General features: G+C 47.4%; 1 protein-coding gene across 2 annotated transcripts in view; it reads right to left on the bottom strand.

Moving 5' to 3' along the window:
* The window catches only part of LOC147614454 (GTP-binding protein, HflX), a 156060-nt gene that overhangs the window by 46650 nt on the left and 89380 nt on the right, over window positions 1-20030 (bottom strand). Inside the window, exon 3 of one of the 2 annotated variants that reach the window (XM_086780985.1) lies at window positions 14134-14250. The exons of the other annotated variant lie outside the window; for it this stretch is intronic. Coding sequence (XP_086637111.1) covers window positions 14134-14250 — 117 coding nt within the window. The remainder of the gene's footprint in view (window positions 1-14133; window positions 14251-20030) is intronic. 2 annotated transcript variants of the gene reach the window in all.

Below are 20030 nucleotides of genomic sequence, written 5' to 3'. Positions count from 1 at the left end.
GGGAGGGAGTATCAGATGACATTCGGCATTGGAGGCCTATTACGATCCTCAATACTGTCTACAAGGTCTTAGCAAAGGCCTTGAGTTTGAGGATCCAGCCCTTCCTGGGGGAGTTGATTCATGCTACTCAGACAGGATTTGTCAAGGAGCGTAGTATCCTTGACAACATCTTTACTTTCTGGGAGGTGACGGCTCGAGCTAGATTTCTTGGCAAGGACTTGGTCGTGATGCTTCTCGATTTTGAGAAGGCATACGATAGAGTTGATTGGGGATTCTTAGAGGGCACTATGCTTCGCCTGGGCTTTGAGCCAGGATGGATCAGAGGGGTGGCAGCTCTGTATTCCACAGCTCGCAACCAGGTGCTGATTGCAGGAGGACAAGGGCCGAGTTTTGAGCTGACCAGATCAGTCCGTCAGGGGTGTCCTCTCGCCCCTTTCCTTTTTCTCTTCTTTGCGGAGGCTATGAGTATGTATTTGACGGCAGAGGAGGTTGGTTTGAGAGGACTTCAGCTCCCAGTCCGGGGGGAGGATTTGCTTGATGCTAAGTTTGCAGACGACACGGGCTTATTTTTGCATGGCCAAGAGGCCAATCTTATTCGGGCTGAGCAGTCGCTCCAGGTTTTTAGTGCAGCTTCGGGAGCATTGATCAATTGGCGCAAGACAGTGGCCTTTTGGATCAGTAGTGCTCCCACTCCGGCATGGAGCCCGGACCCCGGTTTTAGATGGATTCCTCCAGGCACAGCAGTGCGGTATTTGGGATGCCAGATTGGCCTCGATTTGTCACCTGAGCAGCAGATTGCCCCGCTTCTTCTGAGCATTCGGAAGAAGCTATTGTATTGGAGTACAGCTCGACTATCCTTGGCTGGGAGGGTGGTGGTGGCAAATCAGGTGCTGTTAGCGACCATGTGGTACATTACGTCTTGCTGGATTTTCTCGAGCTCTTGCATCAGCCAGGTACAAAGGCTGATCAGGAACTTTCTGTGGTCTGGGCGGGACGGTCAGCCAGCTCGGGCAAAGGTTGCATGGGCAGTTATTACACTTCCGCTGGCTCAGGGCGGTTTGGGCATTATAGATCCAGTCGATCAGAGTAGAGCCTTATTGGGGAAGTTTATTGTTCGGGGGTTGCTTCCAGGCGGCGCTGAGCCTTGGAAAGAGCTCCTCTTGCAGCGACTGCAGGCTCGGGCGCCCCTTGCAGGGGGTACTTGGGCACCAGAGATTCGCTGGATCTTCATAGAGATGAGGAGGACAGGCCTCAGTAGAGGATGGGAGGACAGATTTGCTTTGAGTATCCTGAGAGCTTGGGAGCTGCTGAGACCGGGGCTCTCTCAGCGGCCTCCTTCTTGTGTTGAGGAGCGGGCTAGGCAGCCGCTCATCTCGAGCCCAGCGGCTCGTACGGAGCAGGGTCATATGCTGGGTTCTCGGCCTCGTCTAGCCTGGGGACCTTTAGCGGCAGGCCCAGCTCGTAGTTTTGGAGACTGGCAGGCTTTCTGTAGTCTACCAGAGGAGATCCAGGTGGAGAGGCTGAGTCACTTCAGAGGGGGGTTGATTATGAGGGATGATATTCCGGAGGCACTCACAGAGGAGTGGTTCACACCTCTCGAGCCAGTGGCCCCACGGTGGATGGGAGCCTTTACACAGTTGGAGATCCTGATTGCTGTCAGAGCTAGCACTGAGGATGGCAGATGCCTCTACTATGAGATTCAGGATGAGGGCAGACTCCAGAGAGTGGAGGTGGAGTCGCCTTTGGTTGCAGAGTGCACCTTTTAGAGGATTCGGGTAGTGGCTGCCGCTTCTCGGAAGTGGCATATTGACCCCGACCCTGCTGATGTGCTCCCGGATTGGCGCATATGGGCATATGCAGCGCACCCCTTGGCCCGGCTACAGTGGGACCCCGGGGAGTACGAGTGGCATGATCCTTATGCATCCCTTGAGGCCACAGAGATCACCTTTTTCCAGTATACTGTTCGGCTGGGACGGCATATTTTGACGGCGAGGAGGACGGTTTCTCCAGCGGCGGCAGCGGGGCATTGGCGATTGCAGGGACTCTCATAGGAGTTCCTGGAGGATTTCTGGGCTCGGCTCTGGGCTAGTCGGCAGGCCCGCAGGATCTCAGCTTTTCAGTGGCTGGTCGCCCACAGGGGCTCAGCAGTTGGCACTTGGCTTGTTTACAGCGGTCTTCCGGCGGCCTGCGTCCGATGCGGCCACCCTATGGAGACACAGAGACATTGCCTTTGGGACTGCCCTCAGGCACAGCAGATTTGGCTGCGGATGCTGCGTATTCTGGCCCCCCTCTCTCCAGAGGGTATGTTTACGTGGGGTGCCGTTGCTTGGTCGACTTCGTCAGGGCCTGCTATGGGCTATGAGATGGAGCAGGGCAGTCAGGCCATCAGATTTATTAGGGGCCAGCCTCGCCTGGTTCCGGCACCGGATTTCTCGTCCGCCAGCTGGACACAGGAGAGGGATTTACGATGGGAGCTCCTCAGCAGCCTCACCATCTGGTTCACCTGGAGGGCCCGGTGCTTTACGGCCTTTGAGGGGAGATTGGAGCCACCAGCAGAGACTATTCGGGGGATTTGGCAGGAGTTGATCCACACCCTGCGAGGACAGTACGACCGCATCCCCGGGGAGACTCGGATGAGGCGATCTTACGGCGCCAGGCCTTTTACACCACTTGGCGCTGTGGCCCGTTCTACACCTTACACATGGGATCCCCCCGTTGGCACTACAGGCCACCTGTTTGGCTCTTCCCCCCCCCCCCCCCCTATTGTATGATTTAGCCGCTCAGTTCTTGATACTGATGCTTGTATTTTGCAGCACCTAGGGAGAGTCTCCCGGGCTGCCATGATGTATTCGCTGCTCTTCTCTCTCTTAGGAGCAGGAGAGATCTTTTGTAGCCCTACGGGCGTTTTTATATAACTAATGAAAGGATCTTTTCTCGGAAAAAAAAAGAAGTGACTATAGCAGAACCCCTTTAACACCTCTTATTTGCAAATTCAACCACCAAACCTTGATCGGTTATGGCTGAGACAGAGAGCAAATTTTTCTTTATCCTTGGAACATACAATACATTATTTTTTTCCCGGGAAAAAGATCCTTCAATTAGTTATAGAAAAAACTGCCACAAAGGGCTAGATACAACCACAAAGGGCTACATACAAACTCACCTCATTTAAGGGCAGGAATCAAATGATCATGAGGGAAAGAGATACTTCTCCTCCTGCTGGCCGCTCTGAGGAGAAGGCTCTCTCATACAGGGGAAGGGGGCGGGGGGAAAGGGGGAGGGAACAACTACACAGGTGGTCTGTAATGCCAAATGGGGTCACCTCCTCTATCTGTGAGGAAAGAGCCGGGCCTCCAAAGTCACAAGAAAGCTTCCCACCACTTCCGCATGCGGTCTAAACCTCCCTGTAACTCCCCCCGCTGACCGCAGAGGGTGTGGATGATATCAAGCCATATGCTCCTGATGGTCTCCGCCGGCGGAGTGTGGGTACCCTCGATGGCATCGCTGCATCTAGCACGCCAAATGTGCCTGGCTACTATGCTACTGCAAATCTCCCATCTCTAGCATGAGCCTGGCCACCAGTCACTTGTAGGTGGGGCTATGACTAGTACTGCTACAATAAGATGGTGAGAGATCTCAAGGCCTAGCCCTCCCCCATCCTCCTCATAAGCCTTGACCACTCCAACCTCTGTGGCCCAAGTGACAATGCCCCATGTGATGATCCGGGTCGATGCCTTGTCCATAGCAAAGATGCGGAGAATCCTCTACCAAATCTGTTGAGCCTTCGGCAATCCCAAAGGCAATGTCTCTAAGTCTCTTGGGGGTGGTGCGCACAAGCCGCTGGTCGACCACGAACTGCCAACCAAGTACCAACCACTAAACTCCGTTTTCGCTTTGTAGGTGTAGGTCGACGTCATTCCTCTACATGGGCTTGCAGGTGGAGATTGATGTGGTGCACGGTGATAGGCAAAATTTTGTAAAGGTGTTTTGGGCTTGTGTACATATGGATGCATGGCATACAGAAAAGCTTTGCCCTGAATGCCCTGGCAGATGTATAGAGTGGATGGTTTGGTAGTAGGCTAGTACAGGCTTGTCCGCAGCGTGGTCTGCTGGAGATGGTATCAGTCATTCGGTTGCTCCGTATGTGTGCGTGCCCCAAAAATAAAATGGGCACTTGTAAGTTGTATTCGAAGGTGTGCATGGAGGCATGGGGGCAACTAATTGTTGGGGGGGCCAATATGATATGTGTATGAGGAATGAAGAATATCCAAGATTAAAAAGAAAGCATTAAAGGAAGGTGGCTACGTGTGTGCATGGCGGTGAAGGAGGTGGCGCAAGAGTATTCAACGGAAGGAAGATGCCAATTCGGGCCAAGGTGGCGGATTTTTCCAGAACAACGGGGTTATCTACAGAGGAGGAGTCGCTCTAGGGAATGAGTGTGAGCGACCGTGGGCTGGAACGAAGGACCCTTGTCTCTCCAAAGTGTGTGGGAATTCTGTGAGCTGGGGGACACGGAGTGAAGGGGAGTCACAAAAAAGTGAAAGGAGGGTCGAGTGCAGGTAGAGAAGCAAAGGTGAAAAGAGGTGGCGGCGACTGAAGCTGCGAAGACAAGGAAGGTCGGCTAGTGGCGACGAAGAGAAGAAGTTCGTTGTTGAGTGGGCCGCCTCTGGTAACGGGCGTCGACTGCAGCGACGAGGACAGTAGAGGAGGAGAGGTCGTCAACTGCAGCGTGGGTAGTAGAAGAGAAGGCTGGCGGCAACTACAGGCCAGGAAGGAGAGCGAGCAGCTGGAAGAAGCGTGGGAACAGTAGAAAAGGAGAGAAGTGTGTCGACTCTAGCGAAAGAGGAAGAGAGCACATCGACTCTAAAAGAAGGCGAGGGTGGCGCCAATTACAGAGAAACAGAGAAGTGCTGGTAGCGCTGCAGGTGTGTTTTGTTGGTTTGTTGCCATTGGTGTCTGAGGGCAGCTCGAGGGCTGAGGTGATGAAGTTCTAAGGAAAGGTGAGAGGGGGATTAGCCAAGATGAATGGGGGACAGTCTTGTGAGTATACATCTTGTGTGTTGATGTAGGTGTCGTGTATGTAAGATGGTGTGAAGCAAAAGCTTCTGTGTGTCGGAAGAAGCAGTATGGAAGTGTTGACTGGGAATTCAAAGATGAATGATACGTGATGATGTATCTAGCTATGGTTGTGTGTTGGTATCCTGTGTGTGTTGGTATCCTGTGTGTGTTGGTTTGCAGGAGAAGGCGTGATTGACGTGTTTGGTGGTGTAGTCCATGGGCCTCTATAGCTTCCCACTCCCCCAAAGCCAGCTAGGGATGGTTCCAGTGGTAGTGAGGCCTGAAATTAGAAGGGTGGAAGCAGTACCGATGAGAACCGTGCTGGAAAGAGTGCAACCGACAGAAGCTCAAATCAATAATGCCACACCACAGGGGACAAAGATGGCACCCACAGCTGTTATAGCTTTTGATGAAGGGCTTCAACAGGACATGAGGCAAATAGTGGATTGTATGAAGAATCTGAGTTTGAAAATGATAGGGAACACAGGTGGTGGTGGACGTGGCCGACGCAGAGGTTATAATCAGGAAGGAGTTGAAGGTCAGACAGGCTATGGAAGTGCCCGTGGTTTTGGTAGGGGTAGACGGTTTATTCCTACATGTTGGAATTGTGGTGAATTGGGGCATATAAGTCCTGACTGTGACAAACCACCGCGAATGGGGGGTGATATGTATCCCTTACCCTCTCAGATTCCCAATAGGGCAAATGATTATGGAATTGAAATTAAAGGTGAAGCAGGGACCAGTGGGTTGACAAATGAGGAGAAGGGTAAAACTAAGGTGGTGAATGTGGTCACCCTTGAGAAGACAAAGGAGACAGAAGCTGATGTAATGCCTTTGGGGAAACGGACGCCACAGGAAAGGGAAGGCATGGATACTGCAGGGCCTAGCAAGAAGAAAGGTAAAGTGAAGGAAGGAGGGGATGTAAAGGTCAAGCGGAAGCGGAAGTCTCGTAGGAAGTTTCAAGTGACTGATTTTCCACTAGGGGTTGGGCAGGATAGCTACAATTTGCAGGAGGACATGGCTGGAAGGAAAGCTAATATTACTTTTGGGCAATTGATAGTGTTAGCTCCCAAATTGAATCGTCAGTGGAAAAGACTTGTGAACCCAAGAGAGAAGGAGCCTGCCAGAGGGACAGTGACTGTTTTATCTGTTGAGGAGTTGCCTGATATATGTCCTGTGGGTGGATGTATGGCACAAAGGGAAGAATTTGGGAGAAGCATATATAGATGGTGGTGCACAAATTTGTGTAATCACACTAGCAACTGTGGAGAGGCTTGGTCTTCACATTACTGAAGCGTCTGGTTTCCGTATTCGGTTGGCCAATCACCAGAAGGTCAAATGCTTAGGTGTGATCAAGGGGTTAGAACTGCAAGCTTTTGATGTAAAGGTGCTTGTGGACTGTCATGTTATCTCGGCAGGAATGGGTGCATTCCCCATCATTTTGGGAAGACCATGGCTAAGAGCGGTGAAGGCTGTTCAAGATTGGAGGAAAGGGGTCATTACTCTGTATGACAGGCGAGGGGATAAAAAGCAGTTTAATATGGATAATCAGAAGCTTGTGGATGATGAAGGGGAAAATGAAGCAGATTCGAGTGTTAATGACACGACTAGTAGCACCACTACTAGTGAGGGAACAGAAGACACTTCATCCATTGAGGAGGATGCAGAGATGGCTGCCCTGGTTTTTGATGGAAGTGCTTAGTGATAAGGTTGGTCAACAAGAGGAGGCCATACAGGAAGAATGCGAGGAAGCGGCGATTGATTTTATGACAGAGGATGCCCTTGAAGAGTATATGTTTTTTGAGGCAGATTTCCCTCAAGATCCTGATGTACTTCCTTTGGATGCTATGATTGAGGTACAAGTGAATCATAAGCAGATGCATGCATGTGATGTGAAAGAGTATGCTTTTGAGTCTTTGGATGATGTACCTTTGTGAGATGAGTGGGATATAGAAAGTCTGCAGGATGATGAACCCAAGTTGGAGTTGGATGATCAGATGTGCATTAATGTTAAGAAAGCCACAAGCAGAATTGATGCTATGAAGGAGGAGCAACACCAGAAGACTATGAATAATGTTGATGCTATCAATGAGACTATGGATGCTGTGATAGATGAATTTCTTATTGGCCTTGATAAAGGTGAGCATACAAAAATTGAGGTGGATGCTTTGGCAATAATGCCTTTTAAAGGGGAGTTTGTTTTGCTTGTAGTGGTTGGCTTTGATGGTGATGTTTCTTATGTTGATGGACAAGAAAGAGCTATAGCACAGCAGGTCTTTCTTGATGAAGCTTTCATCAGTTATTACCCTCAGCAGGAGTTGCTTCACTGGTGTTCCAATAATAGTGTTGACTACATCAGTGATTATGGAATTGAGATGAGACAGGATGCTATGTATGTCAAGAGCTTTGTTTCCAAAAGTTCTTTTGTTATGTTGTGGAATGTGGGATGGCAAACTACGTCTTGGGAAGATAACAGTGTTTTTTCGAACACATGGAATAGAGATGTTTTGGTTACCTTGTATGATGCTCAAAGGATTTACAAAGGGAAGCGTGGTCGTATGTTTTTTGCTGTTGATCATAAATGATTCAGCAGGCTAGGGGTTGGGCAAAGTATGATAGGCAAAATTTTGTAAAGGTGTTTTGGGCTTGTGTACATATGGATGCATGGCATACAAAAAAGCTTTGCCCTGAATGCCCTGGCAGATGTATAGAGTGGATGGTTTGGTAGTAGGCTAGTACAGGCTTGTCCGCAGCGTGGTCTGCTGGAGATGGTATCAGTCATTCGGTTGCTCCGTATGTGTGCATGCCCCAAAAATAAAATGGGCACTTGTAAGTTGTATTCGAAGGTGTGCATGGAGGCATGGGGGCAACTAATTGTTGGGGGGGCCAATATGATATGTGTATGAGGGATGAAGAATATCCAAGATTAAAAAGAAAGCATTAAAGGAAGGTGGCTACGTGTGTGCATGGCGGTGAAGGAGGTGGCGCAAGAGTATTCAACGGAAGGAAGATGCCAATTCGGGCCAGGGTAGCGGATTTTTCCAGAACAACGGGGTTATCTACAGAAGAGGAGTCGCTCCAGGGAATGAGTGTGAGCGATCGTGGGCTGGAACGAAGGACACCTGTCTCTCCAAAGTGTGTGGGAATACTGTGAGCTGGGGGACACGTAGTGAAGGGGAGTCGCAAAAAAGTGAGAGGAGGGTCGAGTGCAGGTAGAGAAGCAAAGGTGAAAAGAGGTGGCGGCGACTGAAGCTACGAAGACAAGGAAGGTCGGCTGGTGGCGACGAAGAGAAGAAGTTCGTTGCTGAGTGGGCCGCCTCTGGTAACGCGCGTCGACTGCAGCGACAAGACAGTAGAGGAGGAGAGGTCGTCAACTGCAGCGTGGGCAGTAGAAGAGAAGGCTGGCGGCAACTACAGGCCAAGAAGGAGAGCGAGCAGCTGGAAGAAGCGTGGGAACAGTAGAAAAGGAGAGAAGTGTGTCGACTGCAGCGAAAGAGGAAGAGAGCACATCGACTCTAAAAGAAGGCGAGGGTGGCGCCAATTACAGAGAAACAGAGAAGTGCCGGTAGCGCTACAGGTGTGTTTTGTTGGTTAGCTGCAGCTGGTATCTGAGGGCAGCTCATGGGCTGAGGTGATGAAGTTCTAAGGAAAGGTGAGAGGGGGACTAGCCAAGATGAATGGGGGACAATCTTGTGAGTATACATCTTGTGTGTTGATGTGAAGGTGTCGTGTATGTAAGATGGTGTGAAGCAAAAGCTTCTGTGTGTCGGAAGAAGCTTGTATGGAAGTGTTGGTTGGGAATTCAAGGATAAATGATACTGGTGATGTATCTGGCTATGGTTGTGTGTTGGTATCTTGTGTGTGTTGATTTGACGGAGAAGGCGTGATTGATGTGTTTGGTGGTGTAGTCCACGGGTTTACACTCTCACAGTGCACTTTGTGCCAGCCTTCGATTACCTCGTCATGCACACAGTGGAAGTGTATGTGTTTTTGTCAGGTGTTTACCTTGACTATGGTGCCCCCGTTTTGTGCTAGTGTGTTCCAAGGATTGGGGGAGTGGGAAGCTATAGAGGCCTGTTTCTGTGTTCTTTTTCCACTCCACACACGGCTCACAATTGTCAAGCCAAAGGTTGTGAAGCCTTAGATGAACAAAAGTGCAGCCCAATTATCGATTGGCCACCCGGAGAGGCCTGTGGGCACAGCCCAAATGCCAAAAGGGTAGACAGATTGAATAAGGCCGCTCAAAAAAAAGAAAAAAATGGACACCCAATGGAAAAGAAATTTAAACAATGGAAACACGATAAGTGTTGTGCAAGGCCCGTGTAGTCATATTTTAAGGAGTGTGGAGCTCCAAAGACAAAACATGAGGGCATTTTTAGTCTGTTTTGGGCATAAATACCAATAAAACGGGGGTTTTCACATGAGATTTCCACTCCAGCTTCCCAGCGTGGGACACTACCTTAGTTGGGTGACAACAAGAGTTCTTGAAGGTTTTCCTTATGGGCATAAGCAGTTTTCCCTCCGTACCTATTGGGATCTCCTATAGCTTCTTCAGAAGTAGCATTTTTTCCATTTTTGATAATTTTTACCATCCAACTTAGTGTTTTGGGCAATGCCGATGCATCCAGTCTTTCACCCATCTTCACAACTCTTCTTACTAGAACAAAGATGCAAGGTGAAGGATCTTTTGAGCAATATATTTGAGAATGACCACAATCTTTTGCTAAACCTGGCTTCAATATGGTGGACTATGTAAAGATCTACGTGTCTATTAATGAGGGCTTGCTCTTTGCAGGGTTCTCTTCTCTTTCTTTCCCACCTTGGAGCTCTTTGGGATACCAGCCTGTAATAACTGGGGAGAAGAAGAAGACAATTGAAATTAAAGAAGAAACATCAACTGAGGATGAGGAGTTGACACCTAAAGAGCACGCAAGGCTCTCGATGATATCTTTTTTGCCATGCCTCAAAGAGTTGTGTGATGACCTACGAGGACTAGGAGAACAAACGCATGATGTGGATATGGTGAGCATTGTGTAAAAGAGTCTATCTGCTAGTTATCATAGTTTGCATAGGGCTTGAATGGTTCGTGAGAACATTGAAGAATAATGTTCACTTGCTAGCACCTAGGACATTCTCAATTAGTTGAGGTGGTAGAACATCGTACATAGTGATGATGTATTGGGTCCGAGTGATGAGTTTGTAGAGTCATCCTCGTAGAAGGATGTTGCATCAGGGCACAATGACTATGTTGAGTCCTCGCTTGGGATGGACAATATGCAGGGTGCACTTGGTATGGATGCACAGGACATGTTGCCATCTTATGAGGCCTTGCAGGATGTTCAGCAGGAGGCTCTATTGCCATCTTGCTTGGTACTACCAAATCATATCATTGCTTAGTTGTCTTCTACATCAGGGACTTGGGAGACAGAAGGGTGTCCCTCGTGTTCGCATGCCAAACTCTCTCTATCATGATGAAAAGACCTAGAGACATTTATTTGGAGGCTTTGTGATGATCCTGACCCTCGGGAGAGACTTGCCTTGGCCCTGGAGAGGACTGGCTAGCACTATCATTCTATTGCATTGGCCAAGAAAGAAGAGGTTGTGGGCAAGGAGCGAGATATCAGATGCAAGTTGGTTGCGCTTCAGAGGGAGCACGAGAAGCATCCTGAGTCCCCTTGGATCCCAAATCTCTTCTCCATTGTTAGAGCTGAGTTATAGGTGGCCATGGATAGGTGGGCTGAGTTTGCATTTCATGCTAATCAGGCATTTTGGACTCACATGGGTTGCAGATGCAACAAACCATTTTTCTCAGCACATGAACCTATACATAGTAGGGACATTTTGAGATGCTTGCAAGATTCTCAAGGAGATTTTCACACTCATCCAAATAAGGTGAGCAGTATTGCCTCAGATTTTTATCAGACCTTGCTCTCTACAAAGGCCCAATATCTGGATAGAGATGTTTGCACAACAGGAAGTCTGGGAGCGCATGCCCAAGCTTATTACAGATGATATGTGCGTCTCTTTGGATGGCCCCTTTTTGAAGGATGAGCTGAGACATGCTTTGCATGCCTTCTCGAAAGGCAAATGCCTAGGGGTTGATGGTATCTCTCCATCCTTCTTTTTGCAGTTTTGGGATTACATTGGTGATGATGTTAATACTACTCCACAAGAGATGTGGTGTACTGGTATGATTTCACCTTGTCTCCGGAAGGGTGGGGACAAGACCAATATTAGACAGTGGAGGCCCATAACTCTATTTGGATCTGCTTACAAAATCTTAACGAAGGCAGTGAGTATGAGGCTTCAGCTTGTTCTTCAGAGAGTTATTCATGATACACATAATGGTTTCCTCCAAGGAAGGAGTATTTTTGACAGTATCTTTTGATTCTGGGAAATGTGGAGTGGGCTAAATCTAGCCAACAACCCCTTGCATTCTCTTGCTAGACTTTGAAGAAGCTTATAAAAGAGTGGATTGGGACTTCTTGGAAGGCACCATGGCACGAATGGGTTTCTCCTAGGAGTGGATCAGAGGGGTCTCTTGCATGTATAGGGAGGCCCATAGCACAGTTTTGGCCTACGGGGGGTGTGGTGAGCGCTTTCAGATCTCTCGTTCCATGAGGCAGGGATGCCCCTTAGCTCCACTACTTTACCTTATATAGTAGCGGAGGCTATGAGCAGGTTTCTTAGAGTTACCCCAAGGGTTTCGCACCTCAGGCTGCCTCTTCACACAGAGGAAGAGTTACTGGTGGACTCAAAGTTCGCAGATGATACTGCTATGTTTTTGGAGGCCTCACAGGCATACCTCTGTGCTTTCCACATTGCCTTGGAGATGTTTTGTTTGGCAACAGAGGTGCCACCATCAATTGGCACAAATCAACGAGATTCTGAATTATTGACTCTCCGTAAACAAATTGGGGTTTGGCTGTGGGGTTTACTTGGATTGTGAGAGGATGCACTGTGAGATACCTTGGCTGTCAAGTTGGGATTGACATCTCGCCTGCACAATAGTTCGCTCCTGTGCTCATGAGCATTAAAAGTAAACTTTAGCACTCGAGTAGCGGGAAGCTTGATTTGGCCTCTAGAGCCTTATTTTGGTAGCTAACCAAGTGCTGCTAGGGACCGCTTGGTTTGTCTTGTTGTGCTCGGTTTTTCATTAGGGATGCATTGTCAGCTCCATCGGCTTATTTGGAACTTCCTTTGGTCATGATTAGATGGCATTGTACATACCAGGGCAAGAGTGGCTTGGGATACCATTATTATGCCTAAGCAAGAAGGAGGATTGAACATCATTGACACGGAGGTGCAGTGTAAGGCTTTAGTTTGTAAGCTGGTTGTCAAAGGATTTCTTCCTGGCACTAAACCTTGGAAGGACTTTCTTCTACAACAAATCACGAGGTGTACTCCAATTAGGGGAGGTGATTGGATTTACAACCCCTGTTTATCTTCTCGGATGCAAAGCACCGACCACCTTCTTTGCCCTTGGTGAGATCTCTTCTACGAGGCTAGATTGCATGAGGAGCTTCTTGGTTCATATTCCACCGCAGTCAGTTCAAGGAGGCTTACAGGCAACCCATTGTGTGGAATGACTTCATTTTGGATGATATGGTAGACCTCTTGGAGTAGCCACGCATATCCAGTGGGCTGCATGGGCGACTCTTCTCCCGTTAGTGTTGGATTGGAAGAGGCTCATGAGTCTCACAGAGGATGAGAGAATGCTTCGCACGCTGCATTCGACAGGCACTAGTCGGAGGATTATGCAGATGAATGCTGCCACACCCAATCATTGGACCACAGGCAACTTCGTGGAAGGGCCTCATCACTTAAGGTTGGGGGTATTTTTAGGGACAGGGGTACCTCTTCAAGTCATGTGCCTTCCCAGTTCGGCTGAGGATGATGTTCCGGTTTTTGACTACATTCAGGATGGCTTTTAAAGAGAAGTCTTGGGTAAGATATCATTGAGGATCCGACTAATGAGAGTGGTGGGCAGGGCAAGGAAGCACATCTATATCAAGGGATGATTACAGACTCTTGGAGCCTCTGGTTATATGATGGGTGCCATATCAAATTCCTGCACTAAGACCCTAGTGAGTGGGAGTGGAGGGATGGTTTTGACCCCATGAAAAGCATGACCCCAGACACCTGGTTCTGGCACAAATCCAGAGATTCCCTACTTTTAGACCTCATTGGAAGGCTTATGGGATCACCCTTGACATTCAGAAAGCTTTTTGGCGGAGGTTGTGGCACTTGTACAGAGAAACGAAGATTTCCACTTTTATTTGGCTTTCTCTACATGGGGGCCTTGCCACCATCTTGGTCATTCGTGCTAGCCCAGCTTGTTCGAGATGTGCAGGAGCTTCAAAGACAATCTACCATTGCTTATGGGAGTGCAGGGAGGCACAGAGGATTTGGATTGCAATAGCACACCTTTTTGGAAGGATGAGGAGGGATTCCTACATTTGTTTTGGTACTATTGCTTTGACACAGTCGTGCCCGCAACTCAAGTTTGAAGGGAATGACAGAGATATGGTCATGCAGGTTACCTAGGGAGTGGAAAGCGGTGCCGTCTTCAAGACATGCCACAGTTTGGCTACGTATCACCACCATAGAGATTGGACACTACACGGGAGATAATTGCTAGCATCGCAGCCTGGCACATTTAGAAGGCTAGATGCATTCAGACCATGGAGGTTTATGATACACAATGCATTTGCAGGATTTGGTGTGATATTATCCACACGCTTATGGCCACTTGGGCTAGGATTCAGGGATCTTCGAGGGCTGCAGAGAGAAAATGTGGCGAATTCATGAGAGAATGGGATCATGGCATCTTTTTCACTCTCTCATTTGGGACCTCACTAGTAGCACAAGGAACCAGATTGGTTGAGATTTCCCCCTAGCTTGGTCTAAAATCTCCCTTCCTTGTAAACTTGTTCATACTTAATAGAAGTATGTTTTCCGGAAAAAAAAAGGGATTCTGTTGTTTTGTCTTTCATCTTGTCACAATTTATAAAAATAACTTGCGCTTTAGAACAAAACCAACTAACACCTGCAATGCAATGTATGATAGCTCACCCTGGGGAAAGCTCATCATCAAATATGACTGTTTCAATGTCAAGTGCACGAACTTCTGTACGCAATTCTGTAACTTTTCCAGACCCAATGTATGTCCTTGGATTTGGATGATCAAGCCTACCCCAAAAAACAAAAGAATTGGATAATCAGTCCAACAATGCATCAAAAACCTCAACTTACATTTTCCATGACATAATAAGCATATAACAAACTTTAAAGTAGTTCACTTAGAAAACAAGGCTGAAGTGGAAGCAAATCATAACTAAATAATCTATCCCAATAAAGATGATCCACCCCCCTTCTTCCTTTGTGAAGTATTTTGCTATACTGATAAAAGGAAAAAAAAGAGAAGAGGTTTGCCTTGATGGCTGCACAGAAAAACTTCACTGTGCACTCATCACAGATGAAGATGAGAGATGGTGAACTGCAACAAACATTTGTTAATGCTGTTGTGATGGGACTGCTTGTGCGCAAGAAGGCCCCCCACACAATGTATTCACAAGAGTCTTACCCCTATGATGTGCAGTCTGATGGATATTTCAGAGTTACTCTGGAGTCTAGTCAAATGCCCTTAGTGGTGTGAACACCCTCTTATTTAGGGTCAAAAGATAAGGCCTTGCTGCCTATAAAAGCAATGTACATGGTGGAAGTATTCATATAATTCATTCATCATTGTGTTGTGGAATCTTGCTCTCTCATACTTGAGCTCTACTCTCTCTCTCTCTCTCTCCTTTATATATAGGATGAGGGAGATGCCCATAGAGAGATTATCCCGCCGAGCTTTTGAGGCATCCAGACAGCTGGCCGAGGCTGGACACACTGGATCTTGGTATGCACAGATGCTACAGTGGTTCTCACATCATGGGATAGACATTGAGCGGTTGCCACCTTTTCAGTATGATCAGTCTGCTCCACGGGGTTACCTCTCTCTCAATGAGAGGAACAGAGTGATGAGACAGGACATATGGCAGCACTACATACAGGAGACATGGGCAGGACCAGAGAGCCCACTACCACCGAAGATGCTGTATTACAGAGACCACTTTATGAGCATCTCAGGGGATGGGTTTATACATCGACCGCGGTACATGGATGTATACGTGCCACACAGCTCTCGCGTTGCTATTGGACAGCTACGAGTCTCATCACATCAGCTAGAGATAAAGGCTGGGAGAGCGGCACGGGTTCCCAGAGCTGAGCGGATATGCAGATTGTGCCGCGAGGAGGTGGAGACTGAGGATCATTTTGTATGTAGATGTAGAGCCCACCAGGGGGTCAGAGATAGGTATGCAGGATTGTTTGAGGAGCACTCTTCACTACATCAGTTGATGGAGGCCTCGGACCAGCGAGACAGCTTGGCAGACTACTACTAGAGCTTCATAGTTCTCCAGAGAGACTCCTCCAGACACCCGCTCCCACTAGGGGTGGGAGATAGCCCCAGCTCACAGATTTCTTCCAGAGAGCTATGCCAGTGCCAGCTGATGTACCACGTGGGGTGACCGCACAGAGAGCAGAGGAATTGAGAGCCAGGAGGAGACCTAGACAGATTGGACATAGAGCACCCCGACTCCGTCACCGAGAGATAGCAGCTATCCGAATGAGACACCAGATGGAGACACAGGAGAGGCTAGCTCGCTTTCATTCAGACTCAGGGTACATGTTCATGCCATTCACAGCCTCAGCATCGGCGATGTATGATATCTTATATCCCTCTTATGGCACTGTGGATGGAGTTAGACATAGATCTGCATAGCATGCTTGTACTACCCCTTCAGCATATAGAGATGCATCTTGCCTTAGCACTCCATCCACATCCCCACCCCCCTTATATTGTTTGTATATGGGCTCCACCGATTCATGATGATTCACAGTTGTATCCAGACACATGCACACTTTTTCTTTTGTTTCTTTTCTTCCGATGACCGGAAGAACACAGTTGTATTATTTTTTGTCTCATAGGCCGACTTTGGCCTCTTGTAGACGTTAATATATCTTTCTTTCTTTCTTTCTTTCTCTCTCTAGTTGCTACTGATGTATTGTAAGGCTAGATACTTACCTTCAGTCCTTTCTTTTCTTTTCCAGATAGTGTATCAGATGTCACATGGTTGTAACTTTGGTCTCATAGGTCACTTTGGCCTTTTGAAGACGTTAATATAACATTTCATTTCATTTCTCTCTCTCTCTCTCTCATTTTGTCCTTTTTTTTCTGGACATCCAGAAGACATTGACAGTTGTACATTGATTTGTCTCATAGGTCGAGTTCGGCCTCTAGTAGACGTTAATACAGCTTTCTTTCTTTCTTTCTTTCTCTCTCTCTCTCTCTCTCTCTCAGTATATCCATGGTACCATTGTATTACTTTTGGTCTCATAGGCCCTTGGGGTCTTTCGTAGACATTAATATAACTTTCTTTCTTTCTTTCTTTCTTTCTCTCTCTAGCCCTGGTCACCATCACCTTCACCATGGCTTAAGTTTCCATCTCCTTCAGTACTCTCACCTCCCAGTGATCTTGGCACCATGTTTCCAACATGTATCAGAGCTATATCAAATGCCTTTTCACCTTGCTCTCAAGAACCTCGTTAAGCTTCCATCACCATGGCTGCCATCTTGGTCTTGCGTGTTTAAATTTCTACGCTTCAGGTGTTATTTCTCAGCGTCCTAACGGCTGCCACCATCGCTGCCATCTTGCATTTTTTGCTTCATGAGTTATTTCTCAGTGTCAATCTTCTGCTGACACCTGCCACCGTCCTCTCAGCGATGACCTTCTACTGCAGGCACCCCAGCACCGCCCATGCCTTTGTTCTCTGAATCACGCCACACAGCAGCGTTAAAACCTACTGCCCCCATCATCATCTCAGCATGACGTATTCACTGCTGCCATGGTGTTCAACCTACTCCAGCCAACAGCCTCAGCGATAGCCTGCCTAGCTACGTTCTCTATGTCTCTTTGGAGGAAAGCGCCAACTTTGGCTGCACAGCTCTGCCTCACCAAGCTCGCCATGCGCTACTGATCTAAGCTGCCATGTTGAGTGCGTTTCATAATCTGGCTGCATCATCTGTGTGTTTTTTCTCACAGCCACCGTGTAGAAGCCTCTTTCAACATGCTGCATTTTTTGGCCTACCCGCTGCTCTGCTCTTCCACGGCGCGAATGACATGCTTTTGAATAATGCTATCGTTGCTGATGCTGACGTCATCACCAACTTGCAATCTGCAGATACACCTCCACAACGTCGTCTATTGCTACACAGCCTTACGTTTTTTTACCACCTTTGCATTAAAATTGAAAGCTTTACAAATATGTGACAAAGCTTCATCTCTATCTCATGAGGGACAGCTTGTGGTTCTTAGTCAACGGCACCAACAAGAAACCTAGCAACAATGAGGGAGCTAAGAAAATTCGAATTTGACAAGAACGTAATGACAAGGCCATCGCTCTCATGCATTGGTCTAGTATCCATACAAACCACATCATAGGTGTCACAGCTTTTCGCTGGGATACCTTTGTCCATGACCTAAAGACCAGATTTCTCCATCCCCAGTATTTGACCAACCTTGCAGATGAGTTCTATGGACTTAGACAGAACGGGTCACCCGTGCTTCAGTTTTCCGATAAGGTTATCACTTTAGAACGGCAATTAGGGTTATCTCAGCAGGCCAAGATGGATCAATTTATTCGTGGATTAGATCCTAACATCCCATTCACAATTCGTAACTTTGAACCCAGCACATATGACCGGGCTTTGACTCTTGCTCAAAATGAAGAAATGAGGATGAATGGAGGCAAGCCCAAACAACCACAGCCTAGTACCAAACCCCAACCAGGGAAGGGTACTCCATCTTCTAAATATGCTAAGACAAACAACAGTTGTAGCCCTAGTTCAGGGGGTAAGGAATCCAAGCCTAAGAAAACCCTTAAGGAAAAGGCTAAACCAGGCATCACCAGAGGCTATCTCTCTCCAGAGGAGCAAAGTAAGTATCAGTCAAAAAACCGATGTTTCTATTGTCATACCATTGGGCATGGTAAGAAGGATTGTCTGAAATGGCAAGCGGAGCAAGTCTCCAAAGAGCCTTCTGCCACACAGTATCTCCCACTCCTCTCCAGAACCGCCTGCTACCACCAATGCAGTTCAGCTCTTACCTTCTATGCATCCCATGCCATCCATGGTACTTGATGCTAAGCAGGAGGGTGAGGCTACAACCGCATAGAATAGCTTGATCCGAGCTTATGACTCTGCCATGGGCCGCCAATTTGTAGTCTTGTTTAACATGGGCAGTTCTGAGGACGCTATCTCTCCCCATTTGGCTACCAACATGAGTTGTACCTTAGTGCCCTATCATTTGGAGGTGGACGGATTTACACCTGGTCTCTGCACCCACATATCTCAAAAGGCACAACAGTTTCCTTTTAAAGTTCAAAAGGCCCTCATTCCAGCGAGATTTCATTGTCTCCCCTCTTTTGGGGTGTGACATTATCTTAGGAATCTAGTAGTTTCGTCAGTATGAATCTATTCCCAATTGGAGGCAGGACACTTTTATTATCTCTAAAGGTTTTCTTGAGACTGTCATGATTCATGGGGATAGGAGCATTCTTGGCATTCCTATGATTGCTCATCTCTAGGCCCAACGAGCTATCCACAAGGGAGCGGAAGGAGCATTGATTTATGTTCATGCTCAGTCAGCTTCTATCTCATCAATAATAGCTGTCTTATCTTCTTCTTCAGTCCTTTACTTGGAAGATCTCCTTTCTCATTCAGACACTTTGCTTAAGGACGATCTCCCACCCAATCTCCCCCCCTCTCGTCCTAAGGATCATCGTGTCGATGTGGTCCCTGAGGCAAAACCTCCTAGCAAGTTTCCCTATCGTCTTTCAAGACTTTCAAGGGCAAGCTAGAACAACAGTCAGTACTCAAACATTTGAAAAATGTTCTTTATGGACAAGTTTTCACAGTCAAAACAGACCACCAGGCACTTAAGTGGCTTTAGACCATGCCAAGTGCCCAGTGGAGTGATTGGCAAGCCAGATGAAGTCAGATCTTCCAACAATTTGGAGGAATGATTGAGTACATCCCCGATAAGCATAACCAAGTAGCATATGCTCTTAGTCGAAAGACCAGCATCCAAATCATGCAAGACTCTACCATTCTCGAAATCACTAGAAAAGACTTGGATAGCATGAAAGATCAATCCGTCGATTCCGCAGAGTTTGATACTCAGTATGCTTTGGTCCTCAATTCTAAGCCTGGCCATTACTCAATGCAGAACGGTTGGTTGTTCTATAAGAACCGTCTCTGTGTCATTCGGGCAAAAAAAAACGAGCAGCTCTTCTACATGATGCCCATGACTCCTTAGTTAGAAAGCCATAGAGGTATCAACGGTATCCTCCAGAAATTGGAACGGTCCTTTTATTGGCCAAAAATGAGACGTGATGTTTATTCACATGTTCAAGCCTGTAAGATTTGTCAAAAAGTTAAGGTTCCACATACAAAAAAGGCTAGGTTACTTTAACCTTTGCCTATCCCTGACGGACCTTTGATCAACATTTCTTTTGACTTTGTAGAGCCTCTACCACAGATCTCGTAACACTTAGTGTTTTACCATTGTGGATTGCTTCAGTAAGTTCTGCATGATCATCGCATGCAAGCATACGGCCACATCTAAGGACGTAGCCCGCCTTTTTCTCTAGCATTTATAGCCCATTTGTGGTTTGCCTAGCGCCATTACATCACACATGGATTCCAAGTTCACCTCACATTTTTGGAGGGCATTATTCAAGAACTTTGGGACCAAGTTACAGTTATCTAGTGCATTCCATCCACAGTCAGAAGGCCAGATTGAAATCTATAACCAGTTGGCCTTTGATGTTCTCAAGTCATACTGTCATGACCAGCAGTCCAAATG

The sequence above is a fragment of the Cibotium barometz genome, chromosome 42, assembly GCF_041138505.1.
Source record: "Cibotium barometz isolate CiBa-2024 chromosome 42, ASM4113850v1, whole genome shotgun sequence".
NCBI lineage: Eukaryota > Viridiplantae > Streptophyta > Polypodiopsida > Cyatheales > Cibotiaceae > Cibotium > Cibotium barometz.
This window is presented reverse-complemented; position numbering and strand designations above follow the sequence as displayed.